This window comes from Asterias rubens, unplaced genomic scaffold (assembly GCF_902459465.1).
Source record: "Asterias rubens unplaced genomic scaffold, eAstRub1.3, whole genome shotgun sequence".
Taxonomy (NCBI): domain Eukaryota; kingdom Metazoa; phylum Echinodermata; class Asteroidea; order Forcipulatida; family Asteriidae; genus Asterias; species Asterias rubens.
The window spans coordinates 242775-259919 of record NW_022985696.1 but is presented as its reverse complement, the minus strand read 5'-3'; the positions used below and the strand labels follow the sequence as shown (position 1 = coordinate 259919).

Below are 17145 nucleotides of genomic sequence, written 5' to 3'. Positions count from 1 at the left end.
AAGTCACAAAATAATTTTGGTCTCATGAGACCAAAATTATTTTAGCATGTAAAATCCCCTTAACCAGTTATGATATTATACCAAAACCATAGCATAACTGGTTAATGCGTTTTTACATGCTAAAACTGAGACAAAATTTATTACTTTTGCTCATTTCTCAAAAACTACAGCACCTCAGTAAGTAAAATTTCAAGGGAAGCTTTCTACTATCATTATCTTCAAACTGTGTGAGTTTAATGAAAATCTGTGGACGTTGTGTTTTTTTAAGGAAAATATACCCTTTAAATGGGTGATTCACAAAATAATACTAATTATTTTATTTTGTTGTGCTGTCTTAATTTTCAGGCTGCATTTCAAGTGCAGAGTTGGTATGTTCTGACCTTCAGTTACGTCTGCGAGGCCATCTTCATCTTTGAGGTAAGAGCGCCCTCATTGTCCATCCATTCCCCACCCCAATTCCCTGCCCATCTCAAGACTAATTTGGTAGGTCAAGTCGAGTTTGGTAGGCGTGAGGCTTCATTGCGTGTTGGGGCTGATCGGTCTAATTCAGCGGACCCACTCTCTGGTCCTTTTGCGGGTTCACCGTGGATTTGAATTGTTACTTCAATCATTTTCGTGCAGTAAGGTTAGCATGCCTTTTCGTGTTCTTCGGCTAGCAATACTATGAAATGGAAAACGCACAGTAAGCACAAAATCTGCCATTAAGCAGCTCTATGAAGTTGGGCCATGGTGTTCTCAGCAGCAGAGTGTGGGTTCGGTTCCCGGTCATGACACTTGTGCCCTTGAATAAGGCACTTACACATAATTTCTTTGTAAAAAGTTTGGAAGTTATCGTGCATTCTACTCTGCCAGCCAGCCTCCTAGTGGATGATCATGCCTACATCCTTATGGTCAGTGAGGTGGATAACCCCAGCCGTCGATTTCACAAAACTCTTCCTAACTTAAGACTAATCATAGGACTTAGGACGAGTCCCAACCCTGCACTGTAGCATGCAGACCTTAAGATTAATCCTAAGTTAAGACGAGTTACTCGTCCTAACTCGAGATAAGACGAGTCCTAACTCTTTGTGAAATTGACCTCTGTTCATACTTCATGTGAAAGCAACTGCGAAGCGAATTTGACCTGAATTTGACATCACAACTCTGTTTTCCCTGCATTATATTTACCAGAATTGAGTTGTGCACGACTGCTGTGAGTTATTCGTTGCGAATTTGTGGCTTCAACATTCATTTCGCATTCGCAGGAAATGCATGTATGAAGCGAGCTTAACCCTGTAGTTTTTGAGAAATGAGTAAAACAAGTCGCAAAACAATTTTCGTCCCATGAGACCAAAATTATTTTAGCATGTAAAATCCCATTAACCAGTTATGATATTATACCAAAACCATAGCATAACTGGTTAATACGTTTTTAAATGCTAAAACTGAGACGAAAATTATTACTTTTACTCATTTCTCAAAAACTACAGCACCTCAGTAAGTAAAATTTCAAGGGAAGCTTTCTACTATCATAATCTTCAAACTGTAAGTTCAATGTAAATCTGTGGACATTGTGTTTTTTGTTAGAAAAAAGTACACAAACCCTTTAAATAGAATAAAAATAATCAAGAAACAAAAAGTATACTTTGCCTTTGAAAAATGTCTTGGCTATGTCCTTTTTTTAGATCTTTCATGAAGTATGGGCAAAACTGGAGTTTAAGTTGAGTTGAATTGAGTTTGAATTCATAATACTGTTTGACCTTTTCTTAGATCTACATTAAGTTTCATGTGAGCTGCGCCGATGAGTACGGTGAACTGGAGACGGACTTCAACAAAGTTTACACGTTCTACCTCAAGAAGGTGAGCGGCTTCTTCATGGACCTCGTAGCGGCGTTACCCCTGGACATCTTTGCCCTGTGCTTCACCAACGACTCTGAGAACTTGACGAGACGCTTCACGGCACTCACGTTCCTGCGGCTGATCCATCTGCTGCGACTTATGCGCGTGTCGCAGTTCTTTGACTCGTGGGAGAAAGAGCTGAACATTAAGTGAGTACTGAGAGCCTTCTCAGAGGATTCATAATAATAATAATAATATTGAGTTTAAAAATGTAGCGCTTTTTCACACCTGAGGGTGTCTCAAGCGCTTCAAGATATTACCCCTGGTCACTGGGCCTTCAATCATTCCTTAAATTTTCTCAACTCCTTGGGGAGTATACAGCCTTGTGCAAAGAATATGCGCTACTCGGCTAAACCAATCACAAGAACCATCTCTGCCCTCACAGGTACCCATTTACCCCTGTGTGGAGAGAAGCAATCGTAGTTACATCAAGGAGAAGTCTATTCTCTGACTTGAATTACTTCCCCAAAACTTTGTCCTTTGTCAAACGACGTTTGGTCACATTTTCTAACTATTTTGCGAAATGTAAAAGCATATCTTTTAGTGTGTGCAACATTATTGAGTATAATGTTTTGATCAGTTTACAATTATGTTTTTACATTTGTGTCCTTCGGATTGGACCTAAAGCTGTTGGTCCCATGTGTTGGGTAGTAAACGTAAAAGAACCCAGTGCACTTATCGTTAGGAAAAGGAAGTCGCCCCATACTGCACCCTAGTCATGGACCTATGAACAGCCTTGAATGCATTCACTTTCACTTGTGGTTTATTTTAAAAAAAATAATCCAGACAGGAATGAATTCTTTCTTAAGAACAGTGGCAGCAAGAGAAATTTCACCTTTTCTTGATTTGTGTTTCTTTTCTCTAACAGTGTACTCTATGTTCGTCTGACGAAATTCTTCGGGCAACTCCTGATTGTCATCCACTTTTTCGCTTGCGTCTGGTACTTCATCGCCTGCCCGTTTGGTAAATGTTTGCCCAATGCTTGGACCGATGCAGAGAGTAAGTTTTTGAAACTGTTGTTTGAACTTTTTCTCTTTAAAGGCACTGCCGGCGATGTCACCGAACTCTTCCCGACTTAGGACGAGTTCAGTTCCGTATCCGAATACGTTGGGATGCGTTGAACCCGTCCTAATTTAGGACGGGTTAGAGTGACTTTGTGGGTTTTCCCAGAGACGATTCTCTGGGGTTTTCCTCCCACTTCTAAAACTGAAATTTCTTCCTTGTCTTCTCACCTTGTCTGGATGCTGAAAAGGCTCTGACAAGTATTATCATAGATGTAGATGTAGATGTATACAAGAAGGCTTAACTGTTTTATTTTTATTTTTTAATAAACCATCAATGTTTACATTGTCTTGAGATGTGCGAGTTGATAATTGGTTGATGATATTTACAGCTTATTCTGAGGACCGCTCTGATTGGGCACTCCGATATGGCGACAGTTTCTATTGGTGCGTCGCTACGTTGACGTCAACTGGCTACGGAGACTTCCACGCTCACAGCCTCGTTGAAATGAGTGAGTATAACAATCAGTTTCTCTTGTCAAATAATTTGTAGTTTATTGTAACAATTTGATGATATGTGATGCGATCAAACGAAATGACTTGTTTGTCGACCCTTGTCATTTTTAACTTATACATCTGCAAAAAGCAAAAGCTGTGTTTTGCTACTTTGAAAACCCCATTTTTATAGACGATGTGACCTCTGACGTCACTCGAAAACCATAATATGATTCGTGCGCATACCGCCGGGCAAAACCTTACCATGACTACGCGTCTTTTTGCCCGGCGAAACGAGACGTGTACAGTGTTTTGTCGACAGAGGGAGGTCTGAATGTAAACATAGGTCACATCGTCTATACAACCTTTTGTTCAAAATTTTTGAAAGGAGAAACACCAAGTGATATGAGTGACTGAAACAAAGAGAACAACCGTCGATTTCACAAAACTCTTCCTAACTTAAGACTAATCTTAGGACTTAGGACGAGTCCCAACCCTGCACTGTAGCATGCATACCTTAAGATTAATCCTAAGTTAGGAAGAGTTACTCGTCCTAACTCGAGATAAGACGAGTCCTAACTCTTTGTGAAATCGACGGCAGGGTTAAAAACCTTTTTTTTAAGCGCACGCATACAACCCACAGGCGCACTGCGTATTACTTTGAGTTGTGACTAGTGCATCATTCTTATAATGATTATGACTTTGTTTTAGTCGCTGCAAGTCTTGTCATGGTGATTGGACAGTTACTCTTTGGTTCTATTTTGGGTAACATCGCCTCCACGCTGGCCAACGAAGAATCCGGAAGAGTCACCTTCGAGCAGAGACTGTCTGCTGTTAAGGTACGCACCGTCTGGATTATACAGTGCTTTTAAAAAAATCAACTTGATCGAAATAGTCCTTGTATTTTTGTTATTAGAAATGTAAATGAGTGCGTAACTATTACTTCATAAGGACTTGGGTTCGAATCAAGCCGGGTGCGCTACATGAACATGGGTTTTCAGTCATTACTAAACACACATTTGTTTGTTTCGAATTGACGAATCCGCTTGCTTATAAATGTATGGGTGTGTTCGATTAGCTTCCCTGGGTCGACCCCAATCTGCCCCCGGTATGTTCGACATCATTCCAGGGGCTCACCAGTGTCAGCCGCAAGTGCCCTGCTTGTGTGACAGGTCAGGTGGGGCCGGCCCAAGGTTCATGACGTCACCACGAAAGGGTGAGTGATAGTGCGATTAGCTCTTGTCGACCGCGGGGTCAACCCAGGGAAGCTGATTGAACCACCCTACATGTATGTAAATTTTACAAGGTCAGATGCTGATGATCTGGCTGATGGTTCAAGTGCTGGAAACCTCTCCCCTCCCCTCTTTTTTATCCTATTTATCCCCTTTTTACACCCCTTTTAATCCCTTTTTTATGTCGTTTTGTATGTTTTTTCTTTGCATTTATGTTACTTATTTTATGGATAATATTAGCTTTTGGTAGTGTTTTCATTACCGTGTGTTTTTTGCCATAAGTTCACCTATTTCACCTAAATTTTATATCGTGCTTTTACTTACTGTTTTACTGTAATGTTTTAATGTGAAGAACTATTAATGTTCTTTTAAAGGAGAATGCTAGCTTTTTTAATTGTTCATCCTTCATTCATCCATTCGTTTAAAAAAAAAAACATTTGAATTTTTTTCCCCTAATCGCCAGGTTCAAATGAAAGACATGAAGCTGAACGGGAAGCTGAGGAATCGCGTAGTTGCTTACTTCGACTATTTGTGGATGCGAAACAAGTAAGTTAAAAACGTAGTAGACTAAAACTGTTATTTATGGGTGCAATGGTGAGAATATTTCCACAAGTAGAATTGAACATCGTCCATCTTTCGAATGAAATTATTTGCTTCATATACAATTTAGGCAAATTTTTCTATTGTGAGAGAGCTATAGGTCTGACATCCTGACTCGTTTATTTCATTTCAGGGGTATTGACCAGCATGGATTGTTTAAGGATGCACCTTTCTGTCTCCAGACTGAGATTGGGCTAGCTGTAAATGAGAACAACCTCAAGAAGGTAAAAACACACTTTGTTAAATGTTCAAACGAGGTCCGCTCTGGACACTTCCTGAGACTTTTTATCATCTAGAAATATAGATAGTATGGTTAGCATTGGAAGTGGCCTTTTACTTTGACCTTTTTGGTTAAGTGGCAAGAGGTCAAAATCTGTCCAAAGAATTGTTTTTTTTTTCTTTTTTATTTTGCCAACTAAGTTTGGAAAATTTGCCCCCAAAAAAATTCTGCCCACGTTGCACCGTATTTTTAACTGCGTGGTGGGTGCTCTCAATAGTATTTTTATCATTTTCGGGGTATACACGATTCGTCCTGCTCAGTTATAATCGTCGTTCTGTCACTTTGGTTGTGCCGTAGTTTTAACTTGCTTTAGAGGTGGATTATAACGGATCCTTTAAAAGTCGTATTGTCCGTGATGGTTTAGATGTCTGTGGTGGTAATGTGTTCCAGTCTTTAATAACTGTTTTGGGTATAAATGAATATAACCACAGAAGTGATACAAATATCTTTGAGAGTGCCTCACACGGTCAAAAATACAGTGCATTAAATAAACAATTTCTCAAAGTTATCTCAGAAATGCTGTTTTTATTTGATGTCACTTTTTAAACATTTGATCACTGTTTATTTGCATTTTTTTTTTTTTTTGTGGTTTTTAAATTGTAATTTCAGAAATGCATTATGTTGTAAATTGTATTTGGTTCCACTTTAATACATTTAATCACTATTGATTTGCGTTTCTTGTATTTTTGTTTATTGTTTGTCATATTTTGTTTGTTGAGATATTTTTCTGTATTGACCCTATCTCAGTTGGGAGTCCCAGTGTGTTTTATATAAGTTGCAAATTTGAGGAAACTTTGTGTTTACATGCTTACCATTGATATTTTGTATGTGATTTTACCATTTTATGACTTGTTTTGTTTTCTGTTGTACTTAATTGTTTGTTTGCCTTTGCAGGTTTTTATTTTTCTGTTACACAGCATGTGCAGTGCATTGCGCATTTGAGGCAATGCAGCGTTAACATGCTTACCATTGATATTTTGTACATGAATGTGATTTTATTACTTATCTTTTTCGTTGTACTTAATTGTTTGTTTGCCTTTGTAGGTTTTCATTTTTCTGTTATACAGCATGTGCAGTGCATTGCGCATTTGACACATGTTTGAGGCAACGCAGTGTTAACATGCTTACCATTGATATTTTGTACATGTATGTGATTTTATTACTTATATTTTTTATTGTACTTAATTGTTTGGTTGCCTTTGTAGGTTTTTTATTTTTCTGTTATATAGCATGTGCAGTGCATTGCGCATTTGACACATGTTTGAGGCAACGCAGTGTTAACATCCTTACATTGATATTTTGTACATGTATGTGATTTTATTACTTATCTTTTTCGTTGTACCTAATTGTTTGTTTGCCTTTGTAGTTACTTTTTGTCTGTTACACAGCTTGTGCAGTGTAGTGCAAATTCTAGGCAATGAAGTGTTTACATGCTTACCATTGATATTTTGTATGTAATTTTATAATTGTATGACTTATTTGTTCTTGTACTTAGTTGTTTGTTTGCCTTTGTAGGTTTTTATTTTCTGTTATTATTGTGTGGGGTGCATTTTAGGCAATGATATGTCACTTTCAACATTTTATTACTATTTTTTTTTTTTTCATTTTACTTAATTGTTTGTTTGTCTATGTAGGTTTTTATTGTTCGGATTGCCTTTATTTTTCTTAAATTTCTCAATGCATTTTCTAGTTGTATTTTAAATTGTTTAGTAATTGTGTCATTTGAATGGAAACCATTCATTGAAATAAATGTTAAAAAGTGTGAAATGCATATCAATACTGAAAACAGATCAACATAATAAACCGATTGCTAGGCTACTAGCCATATCGCGATAAGCATAATTTTGTTGCGCTTAGCTACTTTAGGTGCTTAAGCAGCTCTATGAAATTTGGCCTAGTTTGGACATTTTACATTATCTTTTGTCTATTTGTTATTACAAATCAAATTAGATACATTGTACATTCACATGGTGGCAACGCAATTTGAATAAAAATTAGTTTGTTTTTGTTATTATGTTTTCTTCATAACTTGTTGATCTTGTAGGTTCCACTCTTTGAAGACGCTGAGGCAAGTTTCTTCCGTTCGTTGTCCTTGATGCTACGCCCCGTTCTCTTCATGCCCAATGATTACATTGTCCGCCAAGGAGACGTGGGTGATGAAATGTACTTCATTCACCGTGGAAAGGTAACAAAAAACTCTCAACATTCCTTTCCTGAAACCCAACTTTTTGGAAAGATTTCAAATCGGGTTTATTTACCCTTCTTGCTGACATTCGCCTTCTTCCCTTTCCGTTATGATTCATGTGAGGATCTTGGTTTAAAGGCAGTGGACACTATTGGTAATTGTCAAAGACCAGTCTTCTCACTAAGTGCATCTCAACATATGCATAAAATAACAAACCTGTGAAAATTTGAGCTTGATTGGTTGTCGAAGTTGCAAGATAACTATGAAAGAAAAATAAACCTGTGTCACACGAAGTTGTGTGTATTCAGATGCTTGATTTCGAGACCTCAAACTCTAAATCTGAGGTCTCGAAATCAAATTCGTGGAAAATTACTTCTTTCTTGAAAACTACGTCACTTCAGAGGGAGCTGTTTCTCACAATGTTTTATACTATCAACCTCTCCCCATTACTTGTTACCAAGTAAGGTTTTATGCTAATAATTTTTTTGAGTAATTACCAATAGTGTCCACTGCCTTTAACTCATTTTGCTAAATATTCTGATATCTTATATCTTTTGGCTTTATTATTATTTGGTAAAGATATAATGGCTTGACCTATACATAACTGCAACAGAATGTTTTTCTTTTTTTTGCATAAGTGTCTAAGAACCCTCCAAAACAACATATATCGTAATCTGTATTCTTTTTCGTAGAAACCACAATTATTGCTGGCGTTTTTATCCTCAGGTGGAGTTGATGGACGAGAACCACCAGTCACAAGTCGACGGTTTCCTGGGAGCCGGTGAGTTCTTCGATGACATCAACCTGTTGTACGACGTGCCCAGGCGTACATCGGTCCGCGCCCGCACCCACGTTGATCTCCACGCGCTCTCAGTGCGCGACCTGAAGGGAGTGCTGGAGCAGTTCCCGGACGTGGAGACGAACATCCGGCGCATCGGTCACGCGCTGTACGGCCAGTACGCGGCCAGCGTTAACGCTCAGGACCACTTCCCACCTAAGCAGACCGTAGTTTAAACAAGCTTTGACTTGATTTGACAGAGCACTAAGGGCCTTGTCACACGAGGTAACTTTTGTAGGCAACTTGAAGGCAACCAACTGCAGTGCAAACTTCATGACCACTTTGGTAGCAAACGGGTCATGTTTGGAACTGGTTGCCCGTAAATTGCCTCGTGTGACAATCGGCCATCTGGGTCACGAGAGAATAGTGAAAAACCAGATACAAATTTTGCATTGCATTGATACCAAAACAAAAATGAATAAAACGCTCACTGAACGCGAAGTTAGATTATTTATTTCTCATCAAATATGACATTTCATACAGAAATATTTCAAGGCATGTTTCTACTATCATCATCATTAGACCGTGTAAGTTTTATGTAAATCTGTGTTCTTCACGATTTCTGTTTCTTACCAATTCTGTAACGCTCCTTTAAGATTGATACACAGTTAAGACCAATCTTAACTCTTTGTGAAATCAGCCCTCAATCTCTCTATAGTCACCCAAGGCCAGCGCACATAAGTATTAAATCAAAGGTGCGATGCAAACGATGACATCAGGATATTCCTAAGGAGACAATTTTGAATTGATATGTTGACGTTGGCAATTTCAAAGACATAACTTTTGAATCTGAAGGGGGGAGAGTGCAAGGCAGGGCTAGTCTTTATATTTTAGGCTGGTCGCTTTATTATAAAGAATATCTGAAGTGGCTCTCATAAAAATATATCCAGTAGCTTGGATCTAAATTGTCGTTGTTTTATGTCCGTAGAGTGTTTGGTTATTTTCCCAGTGACCAACAAGTTCGGCTCGTTTTTGTTGTTTTGGAGTTGCTTGGGGTTTTTTTTTTTTTTTTTTTTTGGGGGGGGGGTGGGAGGGGGGTGGAGTCAAATACTGGTCAAACACTCCAACTGCTAAAATAGTTTCAACTTTTCTATGCATTCTTGCAAATACTTGTATTTCTAATTCTACACAGTAATGGTTTGCATTTTATAAAATTGTTGTCGCACGACTTTAAAGGGACTAGGTTTCTAGCCCAAGTTGGACTTTCAAACTTTGCCGTTGGTCGTACATGATGTCCGATTCGAGCCTGGGACATTTGTACGACTTCTTTTTAACTGAATTGCACACGCTGTCTTCATTGTACAACTTTGAAAATATAATATTCCAAAGAAGAAAAAATATTGTGTCTGTAAAAAAAGTAAATCTCTTGTCTCTCTCATAATTATTAGTAGATGTACATTTTCCTAACGCGCCAATTTAGCTGTTTTTGTGCAGATGAAGATGAAAGAAACGAAGAAGACAAAAAAGCTATTTACTTCTAGTGGCTTACTAAGCTTGTAGTTGACGATACAATTGCAAAGTCATGAAAGTTGTGTGCATTTCTCTTCAAGTTTGTGCTTGTTTGCTACATGTACGCTGGATGAGTAGCTAATATAATAAGCTTTTTGTGAGTTAGATTTGAATAATGTCTTGTAGAATGACTTGCTTCTAAAGTCACAAATTACCGCTTACATTTGAATTTCTCGGACTATAGAGGCAATTGCTATGTCAAATGGTTGAGGCTAGCTTTTGTATAGCAACCTTTCAGATGAGCAAACCCCGATTCCATTGTGCTATACACATCCACTCAGAATTGTGTATGGGTGTTCACCACCTCTTACGTATTTACGCAAAAACTTGCCATCGAGTCATAAGATGTAGAAACTGTCTCTATAGACGATGTGACCTATGTTTACATTCAAACCGCCCTCTGTTGAAAAAAACACTGTATACGTCGTGTTTCGCCGGGCAAAAAGACACGTAGTCATGGTAAGATTGCATACACTTTCTAGCTCGCCACCAAAACACAAAGGTTTTGCCCGACAGTATGCGCGCGAATCGTGTTATGGTTTTCGTGTGACGTCAGAGGTCTATAGTCTGAGGAATTCAAATTTAAGTGGTCACTTGTGATCAAGCACATCATTGTACCAGACAATATTCAAATATAACATGCGAATGGCTTACTGGAGGCAGCTTTGTTGCTGAAAGTCAATGTTAAGAGTTAATGCTTAGGGTCAATGGTTAGCGTCAACAGTTAGGGTAAAGGCGCTATCTTTTTAGAGAGAGGATGGTTTGGGTGGGGTGTTTTTTATTTTCTTTGCTAAAAATCTGCCTTTGTAGATTTGAGCTTCTCCGTGGATTTGACTGAGTAGCTGTCGTGGCTGTTGAGTTTTCTTGTCGATTGATATTCTTCAGTATTAAACAGTATTTCTTCAGGGAGAAAAATTTTTTTTTTTTTTTTTTTTTTTTTTTTTTCCTTCTCCCCCAGTATAAGTTTCGAGATGTTTTTGCAGCATGTAAATGATAATTTATTGTGCAGTTTTACCTCAAAATGTATTCAATGGTGAACAGTGTACTGTTCACGTGTTCAGAGTTTAGTTGTACAGGAATGTATATAACAATAATATACCTTAATATATTTCAAATATTTATTCAACAATTTTCCTTCTGAGAGGTTTGTTGATGTAGTGTTATAAAAACATGTGGGTTGCTTTGAATATTGGTTTAGTTTTTGCCAAATTAGTTGTGTTTCTAACGATAATTCTTTTTTTCTATAATAATACTCTGCTTCAAGCACATGTGACGTATTTAAGTGATTGGTATTTTTAAAGTCAACTTGTGCCATTTTAAAAAAAAAAAAGTAAAAGAAAGAAAGAAGTGTACAACTTTTGAAAATAGAAAATGAACTAGGACATCACTGACAAACAAAGACGTGACAGGAAATCTGTTCAAGTTGTTATGACGCTCGAACCATCGCGGAAGATTGGTGAGACTTTAGTACTAGTACAGTTTGTCAGAAACCTATGCAGTAGAGTAGTTGGTTTTCTAAGCAGATTTAAAAATTATCCGATAATTATAAAACAAATCTAGACTGTAGCGAGCCTAATATACAGAAATTATAAACCAAAAAATATTGTTTGTTTTTGAAGAATTCCCTACCAATGCTTCATACTTGTTTGAAAATTCAATGTTCAAGATGTTTTTAAGTATTTAAAAAGGTGGCTTTTTATTAATTTATTTGTATTATTAAAATTTTTTGTAGTACAGAAAGACAAAACATCTTTGTCTGACTTTGCAGTGGTGACTACACAAAAAGTGTGACATGGAATCCTACGTTTTCTTTAAAGGAACACGTTGCCTTGGATCGGACGAGTTGGTATATAAAAAGCGTTTGTAACCCTTTTTTATGACATGCATATGGTTGGAAAGATATTGTAAAAGTAGAATACAATGATCCACACAAGTTTCCCTTTGAAATTGCGTGGTTTTCCTTTTACTGTGCGAACTACATGTAACACGGTCGGCCATTTATAAAAATAAATGGCTGACTGTTAGTCAACGAGGTAAAAGGAAAACCAAGCAATTCCGAGGCATGTTTGTGTGGATCATTGTATTCTACTTTTACAACATCTTTCTACCCATATGTATTTTATTAAAAAAAAAACGGTTACAAACGCTTTTCAAAAACCAACTCGACCGATCCAAGGCAAGGTGTTCCTTTAAGTTATGCAGTAAAGAAGATATTTTATGTGTTTACAAAAGCATTTGAAATATTACTAATGGATGTCACTCAACTTTTGAATAAATCTTTTTAAAAAGTTCTTTAAACCAGAGCCACCAAAAGAATATCACAATGTAGAAAAAGTATTCATTAAAATGTGCCCAACTTTCAATGTTTCAAATTTAAAAATGTTTTAAAATGTAAAAAGTAACAGATATTTTGTGAATGGGAAAGAGGCTTAATTTTGCTAAGCAGAAATTCGTTTAGCAAAATTTTCTGCTTAAGCAGCTCCCTGAGATTGAGCCCCCAGTGCCCAATTTCAGAGAGCAGCTTAAGCACAAAAAAAGTAGCTAAGCACAACAAAATTATGCTAACCAAAATAAGATTACCAGCCAAACAACCATGTCATATGTATAATGTGTGACTGGTATCCTGTACATTTCTGCTAAGCAGACAGTTGTCAAGCAATATTTTGGCCTCATGTTACATTTGAAAAGTATGTCTTTGTAAATCTTTACATTCATCAGAATTGAGAAAAACCGTGGGCAGGGTATACTTTTGGTAAATGTCAAAGACCATTATCCCCCCCCCCCAAAAAAAAAAAAAGCATGTTATATTCAAACCTGTGAAAATTTGGGCAAAATTGGTCATCGAAGCTACTAGAAAATACTGAAAGAAAAACACCATTGTTGCATAGAATTATGTGACTTCAGATGACTGAGAAAAGCTGCAAGCATGCAGCCTTTCTCAAGTTCAAATGTTTGTTTGGTTGAAATGTAACATCTTTCTCTAAAACTACACTACTTCATAACAATACTTTGTAACAGCTCTCTCTCCAGTGCTCTTTGCCAAGTCGGTTTTGCATCAACTTGTGGAGTAATTACCAAACGGACACCCTGCCTTCAAAGGAACACGTTGCCTTGGATCGGTCGAGTTGGTCTTTGAAAAGCATTTGTAACCGTTTGTTATAAAATGCATATGATTAGAATGATATTTTAAAAGTAAAATATAATGATCCACACAAGTATCACTCGAAATTGCATGGTTTTCTTTGTACCTTGTTGACTAACACTGTCAGCCATTTATGGGAGTCAAATTTTTTACTCCCATAAATGGCCGACCGTGTTAGTTTGCGAAGTAAAAGGAAAACCACGCAATTTCAAGGCATATTTGTGTGGATCATTGTCGTCTACTTTTAAAACATCTTCCAAATCATATGCATTTTATAACCAACGGTTACAAACGCTTTTCAAAGACCAACTCGACCGATCCAAGGCAACGTGTTCCTTTAAGTTCTTCTGTAATGAAACATAATAATATTGTCAGTCAGCCTTGACCCTCTCATGCATACCCCGTTAAAATACTCTTTGCTAGAACAGGATTTTTATTTGTTTTTCCTGATTCCAATACAAAATTGTGATAACTTTGTGGTATTTTAATCAAAAAAGAATTTGTAGCTATTATCCGACATCTTCGAGTGGTTTTCCCAAATTTCTTGCACGCCTCTAAAGAGTTTAAGGCAGTTAGTTCTTTTTGCTATCCGCATGACACAATGAGTTTCCAATGATCATTTAACGGATACCAACCATGTATATAAAACTATACCCACTTGGTATCGTAGTGACCATTTTAGCTTGTCAGTGTATAAATATTTTTTTTTCTTCAATTGTTCACTTTTTCCCAGTTACGAACAAAAAGTTGCAATAAAAGGTTTTCACGTTTCCTAATTAAAATTCAGCATTTCCATTTGTGGTTTTGTTTGTCTTGGAGTATAAACCATGCCTAATTTGTGGCAGAGGGTGTTTCCCCCCCCCCTTTTTCCCGCCCCAAATGTTCCAATACTTTTACCAAACCTTTGTGTTTTGGCAGCCAGCTATGTATCTTTTTTCCCGGCAAAGCCCGACGTATACAGTGTTTTGTCAACAAAGGGCAGTTTGAATGTAAACATAGGCCACATCGTCATACCTACATATCTTATCGGTTACTATGCGTACTTGTGCACCAATTTGGTTTCCGGGGCTACACACGGCTTAGGAGTCAAAATAAGATTGAAAACATAGCATGAAAACCAGAGAAAAACTGTTGTTCTTTAAGGAACACGTTGCCTTATGGATCGGTCGAGTTGGTCTTTGAAAAGCGTTTGTAACCGTTTTTATAAAATGCATATGGGTAGAAAGATGTTGTAAAAGTAGAATACAATGATCCACACAAACACCTCGAAATTGCACGGTTTTCCTTTTACCTCGTCGACTAACACGGTCGGCCATTTATGGGAGTCAAATTTGACCGTGTTCGTTCGCACAGTAAAAGGAAAACCACGCAATTTCGAGGCATATTTGTGAGGATCATTGTATTCTACTTTTAAAACATCTTTCTAACCATTTTATGCATTTTATAAAAAAAAACGGTTACAAACGCTTTTCAAAGACCAACTCGACCGATCCAAGGCAACGTGTTCCTTTAATTTTTTGTAGCCCTACTTTTTGCACTAATCTGTTTTCCGAGGCTACTCAATCTTAAGGAATCTAAATGCAATTGACAACAGAACGAAGACCAAAAACCACTTTGTGCTTAAATTTAACTTGTACATACACCTTTATTCAACGCTGCAGTAAATACCAACTGAAATTACCCAGAGTCTTCATAAAAACATGCTCAAATGAACATCAAATGTAAACACCATGGAAAGTGTTTAGTAAACATTATGACAGTAAATATGTGCCATCCTGTCAAGAGGCAGATCTGTTCATTTAGAACACCTGCTTACCGTAAGCACAGATACCTCGCTTACGAAGCAAGGTATTTTGTGCTTACGGCAACATGTTTCACGGGTTAGCGGCGAATTTTGACTTTTGCGCGTGCGTACTTTGTGTTACTAGGCATTCTACACATACAAGGCTAGCGCAGAAATTCGGTGCTCGCACGTAAGCGGGGAATAGTGATTGTATTTAGCGCAGAATTTGGCGGTAAGCAGAGCCATGAAATTGGGCCCTGCTGTCTTGAAGCCCAATTTCATGAAGCTGTTTAGCAGAAAATTAACCTTAGTAAATTTTTTGGTTGAGCAAAAAATTACCAGGGTACCAGTCACAACTATGGTAACTGCTTTTTTAAGGTGTTCATGCTGGCAACCTATTTTTGCTGAGCAAAAGTTTTTCGTGCTAAGCAAGATTTTGTGCTAGGCTTTACGAAATTGGGCCATTTTATGCTGCTGGTTTTATGAAAGTGGACCAAGGTATGAAAAAAAATTAATGTGCTAGTTCTTTCTCCCTTATAGACACGGACACTATTGGTAATTGTCAAAAGACCAGTCTTCCCACTTGCTGTATCTCAACATATGCATAAAATATCAAACCTGTGAAAATTTGAGCTCAGTTCGGGGTCGAAGTTGCGAGAAAAAACACCCTTGTCACACCGAGATGCTTGATTTCGAGACCTCAAGTTCTACATTATAAATCTGAGGTCTCTAAATCAAATTCGTGGAAAAATTACTTCTTTCTTGAAAACTACGTCACTTCAGAGCGAGCCGTTTCCAACAATGTTTTATACTACTAACCTCTCCCCATTACTCGTTACTAAGTAAAGTTTTATGCTAATAATTATTTTGAGTAACTACCAATAGTGTCCAGTGCCTTTAATTGCTTTAGTTCGCACAAAAATATTCTGATATAATGAGATCTTCTACTCCTTGCACAAAAAGGCGCATTTTTACCGTGAAAGTGTTTATTGAACAGGAATAGTGTTAGCAAATATTCATTAAGTTGCTTATATACAGAATTTTTCAAGGCATAAACCACCAGTTACCCGCCAAAAAGCAATACTAAATGTACATGTGCAGTTTAACACAAATCCGTATGTAATGTGACCAAACACAACAGATGAAACATCAAAATTTTAGCAAAATTCCTCAGATAACTTCATATATATATACATCCACAATGCTCAAAGGTTGCTAAAATTCAAAAGGGTGTATAATTTTGACCAAAATCCACAAACAAATGTTTTTCTTGGAAAATTAATGGATTTTTTTCCCACAATTAACTTTAGAGACGACTCTTGATAAATTAACTCCATATCACTTACTGATATACAATATTTACAACAGCTACTTCATAAACAAACTTCACAATAGACCCATTGTATATGATATTATGACTTCACACTCTCAACAAGGAGGCAGATCATTGGACAATAGCTGTTCTCTGTGCGTAAAAAGGTGCGTGTGACCTCAGCGTACCTGTAGCATTTCGCATTATGCAAGGGGGAGCTATTGATTTCTTACACAATACAGAACACACGTCCGAACAATGCGCGTAATTTTGGGAGTCGACTCTCTTTTGTGCATGTTTGATTTTGACACCCGAGATGAGTACACTGCACGTATTGCAAGGTCTACACATTAAATCTATCTGAATCATCAATGATTTCAGGCGGGGGGGGGGGGGGGGGGGGGGGGGGGGGGGGGGGGGGGGGCATTCTGGACCCAAACTTCTGGAAGTTCGGCTGAAGCATGGCTGTTTTTGGAAACATTTTTGATAAAAGAACTTAGTAAAAAAAAAAAATGAAAACAAAAAAGTTTGTTGAAATATCCATAGGTTTGTTGAAAATTTCACAAGATTGTTCAATGTTCACATTTGTTTTTACTTTCACAAGTTTGTGGAATTTTTTCAGTTTGTTGAAAAGTGTGTATTTTTTAGTGTGCAGAGGATGGCATTTTAATACATATATATAATTTACTCCACCAAAAAACAATGATTTAACTTTCCCTTTAAATTATGTAAATCTGGGAATCGTAAAAACAGGAACAAAGTCTAAACACTGATAATTGTTTTCCCTCAAACTCGGATAATGTAAATTCTTTTTAGAATATTTCTATCCTTCATCAAATACCACTTGTAAATTTACAGTACTTTGAAATGGATTTTTATAAAAGCAGAGT

The 17145-nt window shown here is 37.3% G+C and overlaps 1 protein-coding gene across 1 annotated transcript in view; it reads left to right on the top strand.

The window, feature by feature from the left end:
* Window positions 1-8685, top strand: part of LOC117305683 — a 67005-nt gene extending 58320 nt beyond the window's left edge. The window contains exons 41-49 of the mRNA XM_033790545.1: window positions 346-417; window positions 1750-2027; window positions 2747-2877; window positions 3272-3391; window positions 4086-4213; window positions 5070-5152; window positions 5340-5430; window positions 7531-7671; window positions 8398-8685. Of these exons, the coding sequence (XP_033646436.1) occupies window positions 346-417; window positions 1750-2027; window positions 2747-2877; window positions 3272-3391; window positions 4086-4213; window positions 5070-5152; window positions 5340-5430; window positions 7531-7671; window positions 8398-8685 (1332 nt within the window). The remainder of the gene's footprint in view (window positions 1-345; window positions 418-1749; window positions 2028-2746; window positions 2878-3271; window positions 3392-4085; window positions 4214-5069; window positions 5153-5339; window positions 5431-7530; window positions 7672-8397) is intronic.
* The last annotated feature ends 8460 nt before the right edge of the window (window positions 8686-17145 follow it).